This window comes from Gigantopelta aegis, chromosome 3 (assembly GCF_016097555.1).
Source record: "Gigantopelta aegis isolate Gae_Host chromosome 3, Gae_host_genome, whole genome shotgun sequence".
NCBI classification, from domain to species: Eukaryota; Metazoa; Mollusca; class Gastropoda; order Neomphalida; family Peltospiridae; genus Gigantopelta; species Gigantopelta aegis.
In genome coordinates this window covers 47696309-47721564 of record NC_054701.1, presented here as the reverse complement: position 1 = coordinate 47721564, position 25256 = coordinate 47696309, and the positions used below count along the sequence as shown (strand labels likewise).

General features: G+C 36.6%; 1 protein-coding gene across 2 annotated transcripts in view; it reads right to left on the bottom strand.

Annotated features, from left to right (window-relative positions):
* The window catches only part of LOC121368146 (IQ motif and SEC7 domain-containing protein 2-like), a 153281-nt gene extending 135134 nt beyond the window's left edge, over positions 1-18147 (bottom strand). For both annotated transcript variants that reach the window (XM_041492741.1, XM_041492740.1), the window contains exon 1: positions 17677-18147. In XM_041492741.1, the coding sequence (XP_041348675.1) occupies positions 17677-17894 (218 nt within the window). In that variant the 5' untranslated portion in view covers positions 17895-18147. The remainder of the gene's footprint in view (positions 1-17676) is intronic.
* Between the last annotated feature and the right edge of the window lie 7109 nt (positions 18148-25256).

Genomic DNA, 25256 nt, shown 5'->3' with positions numbered 1-25256 from the left:
GAAATTAAAAGTCAAATTCATGTTTAATACCTTGATAAACACCCAATGACACACAATGGCATAATGTCTTTGAAATTAAAAGTCAAATTCATGTTTAATACCTTGATAAACACCCAATGATACACAATGTCTTTGAAATTAAAAGTTGAATTATCAAGTTAAAATTTACTTTGGAACATTTTAAACTTTTAAAACTGCAATCTCACCTTGCCACTCTGTTCATTGATGTAAAATACAAACAGAACTATGGTTTCAATAAACACGTGTGTTTTCGCTGTCAACATGTTTCTCAACTACCGTATGCAAATTGTTGCCATTTTTAACACTTAACAGGTGAAAAAAAATGTTTTCCCTGGCAGTTTGATAATAAGATGGAAAAAAATATTTTTCAGGTCTTCAGAACATGATACAAATAATCTTTTGGATACAGGGTTTCCACCAGTGGGTACAAAGAGTAAAATTATGTATCCTAAAATCTTGGAAATTAATGGATACATTTTTTAGACAGATTATGGTAAGAGAACTGCTGTTTTATTTTTATTTTTTAAATATATGAATACGGGCACTTATGATCCGTTTTGTTTTTATTACATGCCCTCAAATTATTTTTCTGACAAAATGCCTGCCATGGGAATTCCACCATGGCGAGTTCACTAAAACTACATTTTAATGTGACCCACACTAAAACAAAATTTGAAGAATGGTGTGTAACGAAATAAAACCAAACTGACGATCTATTCCAAATACTTATAAATTATAAATGTACTCAATATCTGAACATATATTTTAAGCTTTTGTCAACCCAGTAACTGTGTTATTGCAATAATTAATTAGAAGTAGTTACATATTTAACAAAAAAAGTTTGTTTTGTTTAATGACACCACTGGAGCACATTGATTAATCAATCATCGGCTATTGGATGTCAAACATATGGTTATTCTGACTCCTAATGCAGCAAGGGATCTTTAATATGTACTTTCCCACAAACAGGAAAGCACATACCACAGCCTTTGTCCAGTTGTGGTGCACTGGTTGGAATGAGAAAAAATCCAATCAGTTGAAGGTGTCCACTGAGGTGGTTCGATTCTGCGACGCAAACACCTCAAACGAGCACTCAAACGAGCACTCAACCGACTGAGCTAAATACCGCCCCCATATTTAATATTATGATCAGAAGTAGTTTATTGGAAGAAAAAAGCAACAGGTTTACCATTAAAACCCCACAACTGGCAGGTCAAAGGTCACATCAAATGAGATTGTGGGAATATGTATTATCTGTATGTAGTCAGGCCTCCAATTTGGCAAATCAGAGGACAAGGCCATTTGGCTTAGACTAAACAAGATTTGTTTAGGGCATTACAGCCAGTAGTCAAGGCAACATGGCAGACTTCAGCTGGTGTCAGATATAACACAACAGCACCCATTCAAAATAAAGTAGAGTGAACATCTTCATGTTTCAGGAATCACATTCAAGAGTGATGTAAAATAAGGCATGGCCAATTTTCTGGGCACTGCATTAATTTGTCACAGGGCTGCCATTAAATTCGCTCGCTTGATGCACGGTCTGTGTAGGATCGATCCCCGTCAGTGGGCCTATTGGGCTATTTCTCGTTTCCGCCAGTGCACCAATACTGGTATATCAAAGGCTATGGTATGTACTACCCTGTCTGTGGGATGGTGCATATAAAAGATCCCTTGCTGCTAATCAAAAAGAGTAGCCCATGAAGTGGCGACAGCAGGTTTCCTCTCTCAATATCTGTGTGGTCCTTAACCGTATGTCTGATGCCATATAACCGTAAATAAAATGTGTTGAGTGCGTCGTTAAATAAAAATTTTCTTTCTTTTTTGCATTAAATTTGAGCCCTATACACACATGTAGTTAACAATCATACTTGCATAGAAGACAACTCGCTTTTATTTGTTAGATACAGGGGGTTTTAATAATTGTTTGATAAATGGTATTCAATGGCCACTCATGTAGTATTCTCTACGATCAAGTGTTATTTATTTTTAAACTCTCTAATATTATAAAAATCAAAGGTTAAGTTTCATGATCTAAGCTCATAATTTGTTTTGTTTAACACCACCACTAGAGTACTTGATTATTTTATCATCAGCTATTGAATATCAAACATATGATAATTCCGACATCTAGCTTTAGAAACAGTTGTTAAAACTACGTTCAGGTTTTTTTAAAATTAAGTATTATTTTTATTTAAAATTAAGTATTATTTTATTTAAAATTAGAATATATATAGGTAACAACTATCTCATAACAAAGTAGGACTAATAAAAATTGTATAACATACACATCATGAAATATGAAGTTAAAACAATATAACAAAAACATCCATTTACTTTGTAGTTATCAATAATATATTATACATTACTAAGATAAAGAATTATTTGAAATGCTAACTCGCCCCTAACCCCCTCTCCACCAACCTGAAATGACCAATGTGGAACCCTAAAAAACCACAGACATAATAATATTATGTTTGCTACATCAAATATTGCTTACAAGTCCAGTACCTAATTACCAAATTTAGTGAATGCTGTTGATGGAATTTTATAAGATTCAATATTTCTGTCCCTAAATAATTTTCTCAAATCCAGTTTGTGTAAACATAACACAATGACATGGGGGGGGGAAATCAATTTCCCCTCAAATACCTGGGCAACCAAAAGTCAGTGACTATTGTTCAATACAATAACAAGACTTACCCAACAATACAGATGTACATATTGATCTGAAGAAGTAAAAGTACTCAGTCCCAAGTTATGAAACACTTGTCAGCATGCAGGTATTCCACAGTGGCGATTTGATACAAACGATTCTTAAACAAGCATGTGAGAACATTCATGCCGGACCATGTTTATATCCGCTGAGGTCCCCCAACAAAACATCTGTCCAATTAAACTAGCAGTTGGCACAGCTGTCTGGCGGAGGAGAGTCTTACACACATGATCACAAAGAGCATATGACACGGGTGATCAGTTCAGTGTATGCCAGTTCTCTTCCAACAGTATCACACTGAACTTTGTGAAGACATCAACCCCAACTCAGTCAAATTATACTCTTTTTTTTTATCACAGGTATACTTTTCACTAAACCGTAATTTGATGTTTTAATGTTGTTGGTTTTTTTTGTCTCCTCTGTTGTCCCAGTAGAGGTAACCTGTCACCCCTACAATTAGAAGGATGGATTGCTCCAATAGATATGATGGGAGAGGAGACACTGGTCCTGGCATGTGCCATTTCTAGAGACTAGAGAATCAACTTGTATGGAAAGATATACTGCGGTGGCACACGGCAGCAGTAATCTATCTATACAGGGGGTCTTTTCTTATATTTCTTCATTTACAATAGCTACCGTTTGATCAAGAATAAAGTTTATTTGGAAAACACCCTTGTCACAGTTTATCAAGATTTTATTCCAGGTTGCTCAAAAGAGTTATGATTACACCTTTTTGAGCTTACAAGTAATTAAATCACTCTGCATAAAAAAAGTCCCATTAAGATCCAGATAGGATTTTCTTTGATAAAACAACAAAAGAATGAATCTACTGAAAACACATGGCTTGTGCCTCACATCAGACAAGAACCCGGGGAGACCCAGTAAACTGATATTAACACAAAATTGTTAAATATCAGACATGTTGAAGCCTGAACATCATGTTTTCTTCCCACAGACCAATAAGAAATAGGAATCTTTAAAATCTCTTGTAGATATAATCAGTACCAGCTGTGACATACAAAGTGGATTAGCAGTCAATTTACACAATAAAATGACACCTTTCCACTAGCCTATGAACTAAATCAATCTCTGAACGAGGTCGTTTCGCACGCCTCTCTACAATTGGCAAGCATGCTGTAAGTACTACTACAGGGTATAAACGTAGTATTTGTCAATCATATAATTTACACCTGTACAAACTGATCGCTATTTCACACAGGAATTTCACAGATGGTAAACTAGATATTTATATGTACACTGGTCTAAATTTATGCTAACTAGCAAAAATATCCAGTGATACTTTAGTTTCTGGCGAGAATTAAATTACTTTAAATTACTGCTTTACTACAAATGGCATTTATTTAATTTTCTATTATTATATTTGTTTTCATGATTATATCCAATTAAGTCTCAAGTATGCTGTCCTGAGCGGTCTGTCACGAATATGAGTTAGTGGTTGAATTTCTGTATGTGTGTGTGTGTGTGCTGGGGTATTATTAAACATTCATTCACTCACTCACTCATACCTATTTACAGCTGTAAGATTCAAGCACACTGTCCAAGGCATAAACCTCAGCTATCTGGGCTGCTGAATAGTGGATAGCTGTTAATATGACAGTTCAAAGTTGGTGAAGTAGCCTTACACCTACCCTCTGAATTTCATTAAAACTCACTATAAATGGGGAAGACAGTATTGGGGGGGGGGGGGGGTGAACCCAATATGTATCATGGGGGCAGGATTTAGTTCAGTCGGTTGAGCTCTCGCCTGAGGTACTGGCATCTCAGGATCGAATCACATTGGTGGATCCATTCAACTGATTGGGTTTTTCTTATTCCAACCAGTGCACCATAACTGGTCAAAGGTATGTGCTTTTCTGTATGTGGGAAAGTGCATATAAAAGATCCCTTGTTGCTAATGAAAAAAATGTAGTGGGTTTCCTCTGATGACAATGAGTCAGAATTACCAAATGTTTGACATCCAATAACCAATGATTAATTAATCAATGTGCTCTACAGGTGTCGTTAAACAAAAAAACTTTCTTTCCAATACGTACCATCAGAGTATGAGAAATATTTTGAAAAGTCACTAGCCACAGGGCTAGTGGGTTTGTGAAAACCACTAGCCCACCAAGATAAAGCACTAGCCCAAATTCCTGATCAATTATAACTGGATTTTTATATAATTTTTTGTAACATTACACATTTACGAGTATAACAGTAAAATAAAACAAACACTTAAATCATGTTGTAACTTTCAGTTTTTTGTCGTGTTGTACGTTTGGTTTTTTGTCAAGTGTGATCCATTGTCATTCGCGTTTTCGCATTTGCTCTCCCCCAGGGGGAAAATAATTGAGCAAACTCATGGTTGATATCTAAACCCACTATCAAAATAATTAAATTTAAATGAGGGTACGACAGTGTGACACACAGTAATAGATGGTTCAGTGTATTCGGTAGTGGGTTATACATTTAGGGCCCTACTATTTATGTTGCCAGGAACGGTGATGCCAATTGCTCAAATACAGGGCATTATCCCGTGTCAGACTATAACGGCGACATCTAATCCGTTGTTAATTGATGAACAAAAAAGGTATCATCTTGTATCGGCAGCTGTGACGCATTATCCAGACCGATACACAAATAGGTCAAGCAGAGTCATTGCATGTGCGTTACCATTAAAGTAAATTGTTTTCCTGATTGCCGATAACCACATGTCAGCGAAGTGTAAAATTAGAAAACAACAGGTAACCAATAACCACATGTCAGCGAAGTGTAAAATTAGAAAACAACAGGTAAATAAAACAAACACTGAAATTCAAAGCATGACCAGGGTTTACTTGATTGAGATTAACCTGTCGTCGCAATTGGTGATTTCCAAGTTCTTAAGTGCGAGATTTTCAAGTTCATATGTGCGAGATTAACTACCACGTGACGGTTCCAACCAATCAAAACACGCATGTCATTAAACTTATTTCCTGTGCCAGAAACTTGAAAGGGAAAAGTAAACAATGCATGCTGTAACTGTGGCGATGTAGAGATAGCATGTTACTGCAGTTTGCAGACCTAGTTCAAGTGGATTATCATTATATACTGATTGCGTTGTTGATATTATTCGATGACAAACGTCACAATCAAATTTATTAAACGAAATTTCAGCCGAGAGAAAAACAAAAAACCCACGATCGAGCGATAAGGAGGGAGGTGGAAACCACTAGCCCTGTGGGCTAGTGGTTTTGCAGTTCTCACTAGCCCGAACTTAAAAACCACTAGCCACGGGCGTCGGGCTAGCGGATTTGTCGAACTCTGGTACCATCCTCAAATTCAATGGTGTAACCACTACCCTACCATGGCCAGTACAAATGACAGCTTAAACCCTGTACATGCATAACCCAACTGAGCAACTTGTACTCTACTGGGAGACACTGCCATGCAGCCTGAATAGCAATTATCACCCCAGCCAATAGCTATCACTTCACATTTCTCCATGAAATCATGCATACTCACTAAATACGTAATGACCAAGTGACACCCATTGTTCTGAATTTGCCCAGACATGTGAGGAGGCAGCTAGTGTAGGGATAATCTGATAATTGAATCACAAACCATGTGGAGGGTGCATGGAAGAGCTGTGAATGGTGACTGTTATTTTCAGCCATTGCAGTGAAGAAAAATGGAACTTGGAAATGGTGAGCATGAAATGAATAATATCAAATGTAATACACAGATTTGCATGTCAAAATGGATGTCAAGTCCTTGCTTTCATTGCACTGACGTACGAAGGTGCGAAAAAGTGGGGGACACACACACACACACACGTATAAATATATAAAAACCATCGCTGCTTCTACAAAGTAGGGGCCTTTGCCTCACCCTCCACTTCCTACACCAGTGCATAGTATCATTAGGCATAGTAAAAAAAATTCTTTGGTTCCGGTTACCCGACCGTCCCTAGATTTTTGGTGCCGACCGTAAACTTTTTTTTAACCCCCCCCCCTTTTTTTTCCCCACCTGTTTTATTTAATAATCCATTAATATCAATCCTAATTTTCGTTGACTCTAAAAAAAAAACTGCAGAGAGATGCCACGAGATCTGTCAGTCCAAGACCTCGTTACCAGAAGACCCGGAACACTTCGCGCAATTTTACTTCCGAAGAGTTCCAAATAAAAAGCTTCCGAGAGCCATTCGGAACTCCTCATACATTTCCACGAAATATAAGCGTAGCGGAATGTGACGAGGTATTCCAATTCCTTGAATGTCGTTTCATTTGATTTCAATTGATTTAAATACATGTAATATTATTTGATTTGAATGAGCACATTTTTGACATTCTACTCTGTAAATGGAAGATGCCATTGACACCACATGCTCTCGGACGTGTTCTCGTACTCATTCGGAACTACTCGTAACTTGTGAATCCAATCTTCAAAATGTTACGCTAGTTTACTGTTAAAAAGCAAAATGATACAAATTTCCAGTCTATTTTGGTAGGGGAATTCCCTAAAACGTAATCGAACTTCTAGAAATACCGAGTTACGATTCAATGTTAAACATAAAGAGTAAACATGAAAATAGCCGATTATGCTGAAAAGATTACATAAATTAAATATTTAGACATCAACTCTATTAATATTTTGCATTTGTTTGACAAATAACCCCTGTATTTATTATTAAATATGATGATATCCATGGCATTTGAAATGAACTGCTGGTACCCAAAAATGACAACTCTTTTCACATTTAATAGCGTCTGCAGTGCTGTAGTTGTGAGGGGGTGTAACCATGTTGTGGATCAGACCTTTAAAAGCAAAAATACAAACCTGTTTTACCTCTTTGTCAACAGTGCAAAGATACTGTGCAGTGTCCTTATGGACGACCAAAAGGAAAACTGTTTTCCTGAAAATAGTTGTTTTCTTTTGATATCTTTGCTATGAGGATAGTTAGTACGGAGATCTTTTTGTTAACTTATTTTGTTAATTTTCATTGACATCTTCGTTGTGTTCATGATGTACATTTTGTTACTGCAATACTGGCAATGAAATAGGCCGGGAAGATCGGTGTTGTTGCTGTAGTTGTGAGGTGGTGTAACCATGTTGTGGATCAGACCTTTGATATTAAAACTTTTTTCCAATGAACAAATTATAGTGTTATTTTAGTGTTATCGTAGTTTATAACCTTACCGTGTAGTATTAGACTTGGGTGGTGTTTACATTAATACTGATTGTGGTTGGACTAGGTTTCGACATGTTTTTTTTTTTTATAGAAAATAATTAATGATTCTCATTAGAGTATGTATTGTCAGTTGCACTGTAACACAAAAAAAGAGCTTTTAATATATTAATCTGCTATACTATTCAGGAAATATTAGCTCGAAAATGGGGGGGGGGGGGGGGGAATGTTTTCCCTAACTACCTACCCTATTTGTTTTTGGCATGTAACAGGAACCAAACAATTTTTTTTACTTGGCCTTATGGCAGGATTTTTTCCAAAGCACTGTCAGACCAAACTATAGAATATGGTATAGTTTATAAGAAACTTGCTTAATAATCTGGCTTCACATTTTTTAAGCCATCTTAGCACTACGTTATCGTAAAACCGTTGCAAGCTATCGCGTCACTAGGTAAGTCACCATAGTCTACAGCCGTTATACAATATACAAAATTATCATAAATATAACTAAACAAAAATGAAAATTTTCACTCATTCTGTCAAAGTACTTTATCAACATTCAATTTATTCTACCAAATGCACCAATGCTATCTACAAAAAAAAAGGTAAGCAACGGAGTAAACTTTCCCAGAAGACAATGTCAAAATATGAAGAAAAAAAAAGAACATAGTTTACTTTTTTATGTTAAAGTCGCACGCCCTAGTTCCATCCAGTGAAAATAAATTATAAATTTGGTTAATCTACAAACCTGTAACACACTTAGATCACGTTTTCATAAAATGGAGTGAAAAAGCAGGTTTTATATCGATAAATACCATGGGAATCCCCATGACCCAGTTGCTTGAAATAATTTTGAAAGTTAGTATTCTGATGTCACCGGTAGATGTCGCTCGAAGCACAAAAATACCTACGTCACGACAAATTTCACAGAGTGCGCACAGACTTGGGGGGTGTTCCTTTCATCTCTCCTGGACATGTTCCAACTGTTCTTCTCCTGGACAGCGAAAGGGATGAGTTTGGAACAGGAAGTTACCGTACGAACATGGGTGCTTCTGTTTAGGAAGTGGCTGCTGCAGCAATCATGATACTTGAATGGGAATAAGACGACACTGACCATGTTGACTACACTACAGTGTGTGAAATAATAAATTTTATGTATTTTGTATAAACCGCAATTAGCCCACATTTGCTATTTGGAACCGGGTACTAGTGCCTAACCTATTTTTATTAGCAATTAGATGCACCGTTTATTATTGGTGGTGGTGGTGGTGGGTGGTAGTGGTGGTGGGTGGTAGTAGTAGTAGTAGTAGTAGTAGTAGTAGTATTCGTCGTCAGGGGTGGAGAGGCACTTCCCCTCCCCAGGACAAAAATGTAAGATTTTTTTCCTACTCTATTTAAATAAAGGTAACAATATAACTTGTGTCCCCCACCCCCCAAGGTTGTATCCCCTCTCCAGATATTGCAAGCAAAAAGCAAAATTATTGGTTTTAAGGGTTTGTAACGTTAGTTCACGAACTGTGAAGAAAAACCTCACAAATGAACAAGCAAACAACAACAAATCGGATGTTGATTGCGCGAACTGTGCACAAGAAAACAAACCGAACCAAAATGATAACGGTCACGTGGTATACCAACGTCTGTGACATTGAAATACCCCCTCTAAAAATAGATTAGACCTTGTCTGCTCAACGGTTTTTTCTCAAAGGCGCGTGCCTTTTTAAGAAATACGAAAAATGCATTTTGTGGTATTACAAACACCAGGATTACCAAACATTTCAGGTGAATGGAAATGTATATTCTAAATAATAAACAGTAACTAAAGTGCAATTTTATTTGTGAAAAAAAACGGGTTTAATAGCAAAAAAAACGGCATAATAGTTAACAACTAGGGTGTGTCCCTTTAATAAATATTTAGGTTTTCAGTTTTCTGACAATGAAAATGTAAAGTATAACAAAAGACAACATACTTTAGCACACGGATAAGTTGTCTATAAAGGACACCCACTAGATCTTCAGCAAGACCTGTCTTATTGGTAAATAGGCCATCAGCCTTAAAGCTGGTTGATAATGGGTTCAGATCTCAGTACCAGCTCCTACCCATACTAAGTGGTTTTGGTCTACAACAGCTGCAAGTTACTTCCCTTTGAATGTCATAATTAATTTCAAAAGTACTCAAAATTCATAGCTATTTAAAAGTTCAGTGATTTAAAAGTATATGGACTTAAGGTTGGTAGGTACATGGTTTGCATCCTGATACCAGTTTTAACACAGACTTCTGTCTCACTAAGCCAGTGTTCTCACTGCTCCATTTAAAGGGGGGAGGGGGGGGTGCGGGCCACTCACTATTGCATTTTGCCACACTGCTTTCTCTCCTTTATTTTTCTGCACCCCTTTATTTTCCCACATCCTACTAATTTCTTTTTACAGCATCCATCTCCATTATTTCAAAATGCACACTTTTTTCACATATAAAAAAAAAATCATCAGTCTGCATCAAAGGAAACAAGCTGCGGTGTGTACAGAAATGCAACTGATAAAAAAAACTTCCAGTAGTTTATGAAAGTTACCGTTCCATAATTTAACTACTTCTTCTCTGTATTGAACCACCTCTCTATAGGTACACCAAGGACTACGTCCTTGTAGATATAGTAAACAATTTCATTGGAATATGTATAAATATTTGAATAGATTTTCCATTTGGAATGAGATTTACAGGGCACAATATTTCACGCGAACCGCCGTTCTGTTCGCGTGTCAGTTACGCAAAATTAAATTTACGCGAACCGCAAATCGGTTACGTCGTGACCTGTAGACGTTCAGAAATTAAAACTTGCAGACTTCACGATTACAGTAAGTTTATTCATGCAGACATACTACTAGTATTCCGACAAATGTTTTAGACTGATTTTTAGATACTTGATGTGCAGCAAACCAGTAGCCAACGGTATATTGCAACGGTTGTAACTTGTGACCGAAGACTCAGTATAGAGTCGAGCCAAAAGTTGTAAAGAAATGTGCACGGATCGCTAAGGCGCCTAAATTATCTGCTGCTATTCTATCTCTAAAGGAATATATGTAGACATAATATTGGATTGCCTATAATTTTAGAAAGGTTGAAAACGGTTTTAACGTAAACAAAAATGCAAAAATGTCACAAAAGCTGAAAAATACTAACATCGCATAATGAGCTTTAAATAACAAACATTTGGAACGTCACTGTAGTATAGAAGTACCAGCGATAAAGTGAAAGTAGCAACGCCACCACAAAATATCAATGTCAAATTGCGATCTTTCTTTTTATGTTATTATAAGATTTATGTTTATTAATCTAATCATGCACCAATGAGTAGCCTGTTTTGTAGTTCAGAGGAACTGGACATTTGTTGCTTGGGTTTTTGGTGGGGGTTTTTTTTTTTTTTTTCAGTCTGCTGTATACTAAATTTTACATATCAGTGACAAATGGTAGCCTTTATTTGTTATTTATAAAAGAAAATTATTAGTCTAATCATACACCAGGGAATGGGCATTTTTCCTCCAAATGTATCTATTTTGTTTCAGTACTGGGCTGATATTTAGTCATTTTACAATAGCGTTAACTTCCGCAAGCTGCACAGAGGTTATAGAATACATGGGCCCGATGTCCGAGGACAGTGGTTTTTAGATTCGGGCAACTAAAAATTACTTTTTGCGATCCCGATGGCAAATGTTGAATAATAATAATAATAATAAATCTACAACGCTACGATCGTACGAAAACAAAAGAAACATTTTCAAGTCACTTCTTTCGATTTGCAAGCATTAAAGAAACTGTTCTATAAAACGTTTTCTTTTGTATTTTGTTTTAACTTTATGTTTGAGCTAAAAATTATGTATTTAAATATAATTTCAACGTAACTTTGAGGTAACCAATCAGGTAATCCACAGGTTACGCAAATATAATTCACGTAACCGAACAATTGGTTACCTAGGTAAAAACCACGTGAACCGACTTCCAGTTACCTCAGATTTCAAAATATTGTCCCCTGGATTTAGATTTAGATTGAGATTGAAGTACAGTATTTTTAACAGCCTATATTGTGTCTCATACTAGTATCCATTTGTATGTTTGATACATACATACAATAAAAGTTATATTTATTTGAGTAATGAAATTTTTTTTTTTTTTTCATTTTAGCAATCTCCGACCTAAAAACCACACCTTATTTGGCACCAAATTTGTCACATGATTAGAATGGTAATTTTGTCTTTTGTGTTCACCGAACATGTAATATTTTGTCCTCAATTGCAGATTTAAATGTTCGTACGTGATGATTTTTACAAGTAAGATGTCAGCAGAACTACACGTAGTATACATTTACATTTATGTGTCTTGTACCCTGGAGCTCAGAATGTTGTTATTTTGACATTCAATGGTTTAGTCTTTCTTCATTAATATTAATATCAATAAGGTAGCTTGTACAAAAATGATTAGAGTTTAAACTTTACAAAATTTATTTTAAATATACATGTATTTCATTAAAATGATATCTGCAATCTCTAACTGTATGTGTACAGCTTTAACTGAAAGATGTGAAAATAAATTCCCACAAAATAGTATATGAACTAAAGAAGACTTCATGTCCATTCATGATTAAAGGGAAGTAACCACAAGTAAGCAATCTAACCAGCAGTTACAGCATAGCATAGAAGAGCCAATAAAAACAGCCAACATGGGTTGAGATTGTAAACATGAGTGACCTTTTATCACTAGTCATTGTGGATTCAAATATTCTACACCTGTCCTAAAACCACAAATAATAAGGATTTATTAAAGGGACTATACTCAGTCTGCAGCCATTGTAAGATGTTTCTTTCTATTTAATAAGAACCGTTTCGGTGTCTAAAATTACATATTAAATATATTTTCTTGTTTAGAATACCATTATCCACATATCTAACATGTTTTCGGATGTGTGCTAATGTTTGTAGTACTCACTGTTGATTTTCGTCCTGATATATATTTTTGGTACATGTATAAAACTAGGTAAAATCTGGTTTGGGCCAAGTACTACAAACATTAGGACAATGAATAACATATTTATACAGATACTAATATTCTAAACAGGAAAATACTTTTAATAAATAATTTTAGTCATCAAAAAGGAATTTTTAAATGTTACAATGACAGAAAACTCAAGATAGTTCCTTTAAAACATACTTTCATCAATTCATAAGATGCTTCAAGTTTTTGTTTTAAATGTTTGTTTCCAGGCCTCTGAAAATTGCGAGATCAATCATTTTGTTTGTGTGTTGTTAGCATAAGTATAGTTTTGCGTAATCCATTTTTAGTTCGCGCATTGAATTTATGACATCATTTACATGATCATGACAGGTTATGTAAAAACAAAATGGGTTACCTGAATTTGTTTTTGATTTACCCATAAATGGTTTACGCAAATATTCAATTCTCAGAGGCTTGTTTTTTTACATGTACAATTTTACTGAGAAAATAAAACCTATAAAAAAAAAATTTATAGATCATTAATCAATTAAGTAGTAGTTTTATAAAAGAAAATCAAAGAACAATTTATTTCACAACCCTGGGTAACCAGATGTCTGTTACATGATTGTTTACCTAGGTAACCGATTGTTTGGTTGCATGAATTCAGGCCTCTAAAAATTGAAAATCTGTTTGACCCATTTATCGGTTATGCAGAAATAAATCCATGTAACCATTTCCTTTTTGCGCAACTCGTTATATCCAAGTAAATGGTGCTCCAAATTTCGCACGTACCAAAAAATAGGTTATGCAAAATTAGATTCACGTGAGCAATGCGCGAACGAAATTATTATTCTCACAATTTTCATAGGTCTGTGAATTATATGGTTTGCATAACCGATCATTTATCTAGCCCTAACTTATACTACAATTATGTAAGTACAACACTATTTAAAATGTATTTTAATGATGTGCTACACATTGAATATACAAAAATTACTCTTGGAATATATGGATTTTTGTATTATATAAAATTTACAAAAAAAAACGTGCTGTACAAACTGAAAATATGCATAACCCATTATCGCAAATTATTTTTGCATAACCTGTTTTCTTTGTGTAACTCATTTTCAAAATAATATATAATAGTACATAATTTATTAATGTATTAATATAGTTAAATAAACACCATTTTAATCAAATCCATTTTCAGAGAACAAAGGTCGTTTAAAAATGTGACAATAAATCAGCCCTCAAAATCAGCAGCAGTCAGCATTACATATTAATTAGTATGTTATTGTTAAGTGATATTGCTGAAATTTGTTAACATTTCAACAACATATTTATTTATTTTTAATTCACAATTAGTTATGGGTAAAGCTGTATACACAAGAAATTTAGCATCTGTTTAGTAGGATCCATTCAATTCCCACGAGATGTTAAAAAGACTTAAAATGGTGTCAATAATTTTTAACCACCATTTAAGCATTACGTTAAACATAATTATTATGCAACCATGCTTCCCATTGACCTGATAACCCCAACCTGATAATTCGAAGTGTTATCATGTCACTAGGAAATGAGTTTGTGTGCCTGACAAATATTAGCTCAAATTTCTGGTGGATTGTTTTCTCATTTTTTAAACATCCATTTACAGCAATAATTGTTGAACTGCATAAATAAATATAATATTTACACTTCCTGTAACATCACATTACCTCTTATTTTTCAATTCTCCATTATTCACTCACATTCGGAACTAGCCAGCGTTTTTTAAGTAAACATTTTGAAACAAAAACACAAGTAGCTTCCTGCAAAGAATGTTTACACTGGGAACAGCGTCTGACGTCACAGTCACTAGCAGCCAGTGATGTAGATCTGCAGGTCACACATAAACTTGAGTTTATTTTCACAGAAAAAGGTACAAAATTATAATGTGACACAACAGACTTTGAAATATAATCAAAGTATTTTATTTCAAATTTGGAAACACATAACTTTTAAGCTGGCTATGTCATTCCCAAGATGCTTTTGGGCACCTGCTACTGTCCGACTTCCAGAAGTAGTTTCTATACGATAAAACTAATAGTTTCTATACCCCTTTTGACTGAAACATATTACATAAATATAACTTGAAAGGGGTTGCATGATAAAAAAAATATCAGGTTACTACGTTCTGATATCGTGGTTATTTGGTTCGGTTTGGTTCGATAAGGGTGTAACAGGCTCGCTGAAGCTAGCCTGTTACACCGTTATTTAAACCTCGCCAAATAACCACGATATTAAAACGTAGTAACCTGATATTCTATATTTAGAAACATTTATTTCATTTGTGATGTATTTATAGTAATTTTCTTACAGGAAACACTGTCGCTTGAGAAATAATGGAAACCATGCATGCATTGAGAACTAAAATTTTGTCACAAATTTAAAATATCAGTTACATGAAAAGAAGTCAAAACCTATCGTTCAAGACTTTATTTCGAGGGATACATACATTATGTCTTTAAACAATCATTTGAATTAGGTTAACTTGGTTCTATGAACTCAACTGCTATCAGGATCTCATTTGTAAATGTATGTCAGAACGTTTTCTTTAATTTTAATTTATACAAGTACCCACAGGTATACTGGTAGTGGTACATACATACATACATACATATATACAGTAAACTATGTCAAATTTGCTGGTGCCAGCTGGTTAGTTTGAGATATCGTTACATTTGAGATAACTAAACATCTATGCACTTTGGATCTTAGGTTTTGTCCCAAGTTCAACTGCCTTGATTGCCTCATGTTTCTTCTCGAATGTACTGGTAACTTTCTCTTACGTGTCAGAGTTAAAGTACTGGATCCAGCTAACCCCCGGTGCTCACACTGGGTCCTTCACTGGATTGCTCGCAGCATTCGTTCTCCAACATATTGCAAGATGAATGCATAACAAGTGTACACTCTTATATTTTTATTTAAAATTTTTGACTTAAATAACAAGTTAAAACCACTCATAGTAAGAACACCTAATCCAATCCCACTTTTATTGTTACCCACTTTTGATAACTGCCGCGGTTTCATAGGCCATCACTTTCAAGCGACCGGATTAAATAAATACTAATTAGGCATACTTGGCAATAAGTTAATCCACTGGCCTCTAATGATCGAACACAAACTTAATAAATTAAAAGGAGGCCCTTGGCTTGGTTTACTGCATTTATCGAAATAATTTTATTAAATAATTATTATTTTAATTTATGGACAATGTTTTCAACTTCGACAAAAATATACAAAATATATACTAAATATGTCATATGGGACCACATAAGTCATTTGACATGACGTGTGTATATTTATGTCAAAGTCTGAGATAAACATACAAACTCTTACATGTTTATATAGAGAAATGGTTGGGACCCACTTCTTGTTTTGAGATAGCGTGACGTTTGAGAAAACGGAGTCTGACATATAGAGTTTACTGTATATATATATATATATATATATATATATATATATATATATATATATATAGAAAAGTTATTAGAATGAAGTGTATCGTATGAATATATAAACGGATAGAATTTCACATTTTAATGGAATAAGCACATATATAAGGGCTGTCAGATCCAGAGAGCTGCATCTGTGTGTGGACACAACTGGCCTTGGTGGCATCGTGGTTAGGCCATCGGTCTACAGGCTTGTAGGTACTGGGTTCAGATCCCAGTCGAGGCATGGGATTTTGAATTCAGATACCGACTCCAAACCCTGAGTGTAAACCACTTGCACCGACCAGTGATCCATAACTGGTTCAACAAAGGCCATGGTTTGTGCTATCCTGTCTGTGGGAAAAGCAAATAAAAGATCCCTTGCTGCCTGCCATAAAAGAGTAGCCTATGTGGAGACAGCGGGCTTCCTCTAAAAAACAGTGTCACAATGACCATATGTTTGACATCCAATAGGCGATGATAAGATAAAAAATCAATGTGCTCTAGTGGCGTCATTAAATTATAAAACAAACAATACTTTACTCTGTGTGGACACACCAATTTACTCCACCTCGGAGCCAAATGTATTTAATAATATCACAGACTGAACATAACATGGGTATCTGTACATGTATCAGGGTTCTCCAACCGTTCTGAAACAGCTGAATTTATGACATTTAATGATTCTTCTATATCATCTATGCCTTTCCCCATTAAACTTTAACACTATTTGATTATTTTGTGCTCCTGAAGGTGTGTGATTTTCTCAGAACATCTTGTTCAGTATCACATTGCAATTTGCTTCACAAGTTTCAGAGACTGCTAGACAATTCTGTGATATTAAATACTTGGTGCCAAGACATTTTTTATATGATGATGATAGCAAATGTTGTTAATCAAAATAATGAACAAAATATGCCCTCAATTTCCCCTCCTCAGGTTTTTGAGACTAAGTGTTCACTCTTGGATTTTTCAATATCCACAAGCCTAAGCAGCAAGCTGAGTACTTAGTTTAAACAATATTTATTGCCGTCAAAATGTGGTTTGGGATTGGCCAACAGGCAAGAGCCTATGCTGAATACTTGAGTCTTTGACCCAAGATGACCCTGCCCTTTCTTGCACAGTAAGTTGCTTGCAATGGAATTTCATTTCCTGGTTCATTATTTATTCAATTCTGCAAATGTCGAGCTGGATTTGTAATTTGATATCATTCATGCATTAAATTATTATTATATCCAGCAATATCATTAAAATATATCTTCAAAACCGAAACCGATAGATACGGTATCTATCATACCCCGACAACCTTGTGACTTACCTAACTTGCAGGGACCCGTTGACGTCTGTCAAGTTGGAGAGGGCGAACTTTCTCGCCAGCTCATCTCTCTCTTCCATCACTTGTTCCTTTTCCAGCTGAAGACGAGCTATCTTCTGTGCTTGGTGTTCAATAATTTTATTCTTTTCTGTCAGTATTCTCAACAGTTCTTCTATACTCCTAGGTCCGGCTTCTGAAATCACTTCCTTCTCGTCATCCATTCTTATATGTTTACCTTATTTCCGCAATTTCGGCCATGTTACACCACCGCTGGCACCAAATAGGACAGTCAAACCAGGTCAGGGGTTAGAAAGTTTACGTCAACTAATTTACAAGTATTACGAAACCATTTTGATAATCACGAGCAATTTGTAAACACAATATTATTCTGCAATAGAACAATTACAGCTTGTCATATTAATTAAAAACAAAAATGTCAACATAAACTATCTCACATCACACCATGCACGCTTCAACGATTCAATTGCCGGAAGTGCAAGTGCGATAAACTACTTTCCAAAAGAGGCGAGACTTCAACATTTACAACTTTATGAATTATTGAAAACGCTGACAGTGTTGAGGTTGGGGTTTTTTTTTAACATATTTAATCAACCATAGGTCTCAAAACAATAACATGTGAATGTGTTTGTATAACCACAGCATTAGGTATCAGCGGAGATTATTGTTTGGGGTTACCTTAAAATAAATAAACAACACACGGTCTTTTAAAATAATTGGCTGCTTATTCGAGGTTCGTTTTGTTCAACGACACCACTTGAGTACATTGATTTAGTAATCGTCGGCTATTGGATGTCAAACCAGGTTAGGGGTTAGAAAGTTTACGTTGGTGATTACGTCAACTAATTTACAAGTATTACGAAACCATTTTGATAATCACGAGCAATTTGTAAACACAATATAGTCTTAGAGAGGAAACCCGCTACATTTTTCCATTAGGCAGGGGATCTTTTATATGCACCATATCCCACAGACAGGATAGCACACACCACGGCTTTTGATATACTAGTCGTGGTGCACTGGTTGGAACAAGAAATATCCCAATGGGCCCACCTACGGAGATCGATCCCAAACCGACCGCACATTAAGCGATGGCTTTACCACAGGGTTATGTTCCACCCCTCTTATTAGAGGTCAGTCTGTAGTGTAGTACATTATGTGGGCGAATAATAACATGGATGTTCATGTAACTCGGTCATCTTTTGAATTAGAATTATTTTCACCATTCGCCATGATTCGCCCCACTTCCCCACCCCACCCCACACCCACGCCGACGTAAAAAAAAAGCATGTTTAAACAGCTGTCAGGCGCCACCACCAGCCATTTCCATCATTCTACCTCAAAATTAGTTGTGATCCATGTAAAAATGCATAGTGATTCGTTGGCAACCCTATATAGCTGTTTGGTAGTAATGCTATGATAATGAGTAAAGTTTGTTTTATTTAACGACGCCACTAGAGCACATTGATTTTGTTTATCTTATCATCGGCCATTGGACGTCAAACATATGGTCATTCTGACACTGTTTTTTAGAGGAAACCCGCTGTCGCCACATAGGCTACTCTTTTACGACAGGCAGCAAGGGATCTTTTATTTGCACTTCCCACAGGCAGGATAGCACAAGCCATGGCCTTTGTTGAACCAGTTATGGATAACTGGTCGGTGCAAGTGGTTTACACCTACCCAATTGACCCTTGCGGAGCACTCACTCAGGGTTTGGAGTCGGTATCTGGATTAAAAATCCCATGCCTCGACTGGGATCCGAACCCAGTACCTACCAGCCTGTAGACCGATGGCCTAACCACGATGCCACCGAGGCCGTTATATAATGAATAAATCTTGTTATCCTGATTCGGGCATTTTCGTTTAATTCGGGTAAAACCCAGCCTGACAAAAATGGGAGCCCGTACGCCTATACTTAAATGCCAGGCAGCCCTAGTAATAAAAATGCTGTAGAAAATAAATTTTGTTCAGTGTTTAGCAACGTTCAGCACATGCCCACATGATATTCAGTTCGGGTTAAATATAATTATTTCTGCAAACTATGCCGAAATATCTCCAGTGTGCTACTATCAACTGTGCAGTTTGTAATGCAATCTGCTGCAGGCTATAATCGAAGACAGAAAGGGGAAAAAAAAAACACCAGACAGACTGCATATTTATAATTATTCACATTCAGGTTAATTATTTATTTTAATGGGTTATATAATGTCTTCTTGAGCTAGCTTCCAGTGGTTCAAGGTATTTGACGATGTTGTATTTTTTAACATTAAATCTGAACGATAAAACAATTACTGTTATCAAAAATCGAATCTCTGCACAACACAGAGCCAAAGGTTAAGTGTGCATGTTGTCTTTGAAACAGTGTATGCCATCCCAGCTTTCTTTCGTTAAATTCCTTGACATATGACACGCGTTGCTTCAAATTTGTTAATAAACATGTAATCCACTTTTGAGTATTTCCTCTAATACCACAACGATCTACCTTATGGAGTAACAAGTTATATGGCCGACTTTGTCGAAAGGTTTTAAGAAACAATGTATTGTACCATGAGTGTTTTAAGATGATGTGATGTTATCGACATTATTGATTAATTGTGATTCATGCAGGATCTTACGGAACACAAGCTGATGTTTGTCTTGAGTCTTGGTTAATTTTAGCGTGCATTTGTCTGTGTGTGTTTGTGTCTCTGTGTGTGTGTATGTGTGTCTGTGTGTGCGTCTCTGTATGAGTGTGTGTGTGTGTGTGTGTGTGTGTTTTTCTGTGTGCGTGTCTCTCTCTGTGTGTGTATGTGTGTGTGCGTGTGTCTGTCTGTGTATGTGTGTGTGTCTGTGTGTGTGTGTGTCTGTATGTGTGTGTGTCTGTGAGTGTCAGTATGTGTGTCTCTCTGTGTGTATGTGTGTGTCTGTGTGTGTGTGTCTGCATGTGTGTGTCTGTATGTGTGTTTGCATGTGTGTGTGTGTCTGTCTATGTGTGTGTGTTTGCATGTGTGTGTCTGTATGTGTGTGTGAGAGTGTGTGTGTGTGTGTGTGTGTGAGAGGGTGTGTGTGTGTGCGTGTGCGTGTCTGTGTGTGTGTGTGTGTATGCGTGTGTGTGTGAAGTGGCGGATCCAGAAAATCCATTTGGGAGGGAGGGGGCAGTGGGGATGAAAATTAATATATAATAATATTATAACTGTCTCAAAATTTAAGTGGGGCCCGGGCCCCAGCATCCACCCCCCCCCCCCCCCACCCCACCTAGATCCGCCTCTGGCATTTGTGTGTGCAGTGGCGGATCCAGAAAATCCATTTAGGGGGCCCCAATGACATGAGACGGAATGCCAAGTGAACTTTGGGGAAGGCTTTGGAGGGGGATAAAAATTTATATATAATAAAATTATAACTGTTGCAAAATTTACGGGGGGTGGGGAGGCGAGCCACCGCCTCTAGTGTGTGTATGTGTATCACTGTGTGTGTGTGCGTGTCACTGTGTGTGTGTCACTGTGTGTGTGTGTGTGTGTGTGTATGTGTGTGTATTTGTGTTTGTTAAGTGCGTATGTGTGTTATTTGTACCCCTTGCTTCTGAGACAGTGTAGCTGAAATGCTAAAATGTTTAGCAGCATCACACCAGTTTGATAGGATCGATCTCCGTCGGCGGGCCCATTGGGCTATTTTTCGTCCCAGCCAGTGCACCACGACTAGTATATCAAAGGCCGTGCTATCCTGTTTGTGGGATGGTGCATATAAAAGATCCCTTCCTACGTCAAAATTACCAAATGTTTGACATCCAATATCCGATCATTAATAAATCAATGTGCTCTAGTGGTGATAAACCAAGGAAACTTTAACTTTTAACACATCAATTTTCTCACTTCTTTATAGGCTAACCATCACTTGCTACAATGAGCCCACAAGTAAATGGGTATCGGCTTCTTCTTCTTAATATTGCTGACAAACCTTAATCTGACAAACATGGTGGCTAGCAGGGCCAGTTAAAGAAGTATTTTATTGGCCCTTCTCAAATTTGACTAACCATCCAGCTATCGTATTCAAATGTAACTGCGTGGCCAAACTCAAAACTGAATGTTCAAAAGTTATTAAATAATAACCATGTGCACACCGTGTAGCCTTAAAATTAATATTATGTCTCATTAAATAATGTCCCAGCCCCCCCCCCCCTCTGTCTGTCTGTCTGTCTGTCTGTCTGTCTCTCTCTCTCTCTCTCTCTCTCTCTCTCTCTCTCTCTCTCTCTCTCTCTCTCTCTCTCTCTCTCTCTCTCTCTCTCTCTCTCTCGCTCCACCCGAACCCCTCATAGAATGTAGCTCGCCCAATCTCTACTCCCTACAAAATGTTCTGCACACGCACCTGGGGGAGCGAAGTCACGAGCTATTTTTGAAGCGTGCAGGACGTGTGGGGGTAGGGGTGGGGTGGGGGCAGTGTTTCCCGCGAATTGTTTATCTTCCGGTGGCCTCTAACGGGATTTCCTAACATCTACAATTCAAGTAGCTCGAATGTCGTCTAACTCTATCCAATTTATCTTCACATATATACACTCAACAAAATTAATTAAGAGTCAGTAGACTTCCCGGCAATTGATAATTTTTAGTTTTGTTTAAAGACACCACTAGAGCACATTGATTAATCATCGGATATTGGATGTTAAACATTTGGTAATTCTGATTCGTAGTCATTAGGGGAAACCCTCTACATTTTTCCATTAGCAGCAAGGGATCTTTTATAATATGCACTTTCCCATAGACAGGAAAGTGCATGTAATTATGTGCACTAGTTACAATTTTAATCACAGATGACATCTAAACATTGAGTAAAATCGGAACCGTGATCAATAGAAGCAAACATTACCGAAAGTTAAAGACGACACCACAAGAGAAGATTTTTGAACAAATTGGCTAAAAACCCCTGTCTTTTGATGATGGAACTACAATGACCCAACTAAAATAATCAACAAAAAGCATTTCCAGTTTTGAGCGATTGTGTTAGCCTACATGTTTTGTTGAATATATAAATTGTATTCTAAATTATCATCCCATGAATTGGATAGGGCTAGCGGATATTCGAGCTAGCGTACAGAGAAACAAAATAGTAGTGTTTTGAAACTGATAAAATGAAATGAATGAATGTATAACGACAAACCAGCACAAAAGAAAGCAGGGCATTGGGTGTCTGGCTAAGTTATAAATCAGACCGCGCCGTATATAACTCTCACTCACTCACTCACTCTCTCTCTCTCTCTCTCTCTCTCTCTCTCTCTCTCTCTCTCTCTTTTCTCTCTCTCTCTCTCTCTCTCTCTGCCTCTCTCTGTCTCTTACTGTCTGTCTGTCTCTCTCCGCTCTATCCCTGTCTGTCTATCTGCCTCTCTCTGCCTCTCTCTCTCTAACTCTCTCTCTCTCTCTCTCTCTCTCTCTCCCTCTCTCTCTCTCTCTCTCTCTCTCTCTCTCTCTCTCTCTCTCTCTCTCTCTCTCTCTCTCCTCCCTCCCTCTCTCTCTCTCTCTCTCTCTGCCTCTCTCTGTCTCTTACTGTCTGTCTGTCTCTCTCCGCTCTATCCCTGTCTGTCTATCTGCCTCTCTCTGCCTCTCTCTCTCTAACTCTCTCTCTCTCTCTCTCTCTCTCTCTCTCCCTCTCTCTCTCTCTCTCCCTCTCTCTCTCTCTCCCTCCCTCCCTCTCTCTCTCTCTCTGGCTCTGAGTCTCTATCTCTCTCTCTCTCTCTCTCTCTCTCTCTCTCTCTCTCTCTCTCTCTCTCTCTCTCTGTGTGTGTGCGTGTGCGCGCGCGTGCGTTATTTGGATATTGTAAATGTTTCAAATGAAATAAATATTGAAAGAAAAAATAAATCTGTTAAAAGAAAAACGATACCGAAATACGTATACTATGTATAGGCCCTATTGTTGTACTGCCTATGAATGTACACAAGCGTAGTTCAAGAGCTAGACGGACATTTGGACAGTTATAATCATATCTACATTCAGAGACAACTCCTTCTGCCGTATCGGATTATCAGCATCACTGCTTTACCCTTTGTTTTGAATGAGAGTGGAATTATGTATAGGAATGCAGAGGAATCCACGTAAATTTAATCGTTGGATGGCCTCAAACGTGATATTTTTTCATCTTTTCATCATCTGGTGTTTTAGATGACAATGTTGGACTGTAAAATATATATTATTTTTCGCATATTTTTTAACAGATTATTTTTCTATTTCAGTTCAGGAAGAAAAAGATTGGAAACAACTAAATAGGACTTCACATAACCATTTATAAACAATCACAAGTAAAATTGAACTTTTCAAAGAACTTGAAGGAAATGTGCAAGGGCCAACAGTGAACGACTGTGCTGCTATTTTGGATGACTACATCCTGAATTTGTGATAAAAATAAATAAATATATTTTCATTATTTAAAGTTTAATGACGTATTTAATATATGCACATATCGTACGAAACGATCTAGTACTGATTAAAGGCATACTGTCACGGATTTAAGGACCTTATTTCTCTAAAAATGGATAATAAATAAAAATTACATTAATTGTTGGAAACCAAATCTAGCTATCGCATCACCGTAACTGAACTATGATGGTGTGAAATCCATGTCAACCTTCTTGGCAATTTTAGTTTTTGAATTATGGACCATTGCCATAATTCAATTTTTTTTTTTTACAAAATATCATTAATAAATGGAGTATGGTGGTTATGAAGATGGTTGAATAATGTACATTTAGGGACAAATCAAATTATTTTGGTTCAGGTATTACTTTGTTAGACCATTAAATAGGTCAGTGGTCTGTGACAATATGCCTTTAACAGAAGAATAATTAATAACAGAGTATAGTAGAATAAATTAAACAAGAAAGTAATTTATTTCCTTGTGGGGCAAATATTCTTCTCTATCGGTAGGTATTGTTTTAATTATATATCTTAACGTATGTTTTTACGAAATGCACACACAGATAGGACACTTATTTATGAAACAGTTTTTACTTTATGTTTATGTCAAGCCAAATTGAAATTACTGATAAAAAAAACCCAGCACGTTTTATGGAGGCTATGACGGGCTTTAATTCATTGTGAAAACTAACCCTATTAAAAATAATCTTTGATAAGGCCCAGTATTAAACACAGACAGATAATATTAGACTTACACTCGTGTCCGACAGATATCGTTATGTTTTGAATTGTTTCAAAACAGGCTTTCAATATCTAACGGGCAAGTTGGATACGTTTTTAAACAATGAGTTTTATTATAAATGCTATCTAACGGACACAAGCATAGTGTTTTATTTCTTACACCGGCCGGGCTAATCCCATCCCAACCCCTTCACCCAAAGCGATTTTTGTTTCAATCTATTTTCCGGGGAGACATGACTCCACACCCCTAGAAATTTCGCTCACTACAGCCTAGACCCCTCCCTCCAAAGAAGACGGTCGGCAGTATAAAGCGAAAGAGAAACGATCAGAACGATAGGAAACTGTCATAACGGCCGTGTGTATTATTGTATAGATATCCTGAAGAAAAAAACATGTTCAAAAGTTTACTTGTCGTTTCTGTCTACAACGTATTTACGTCATAT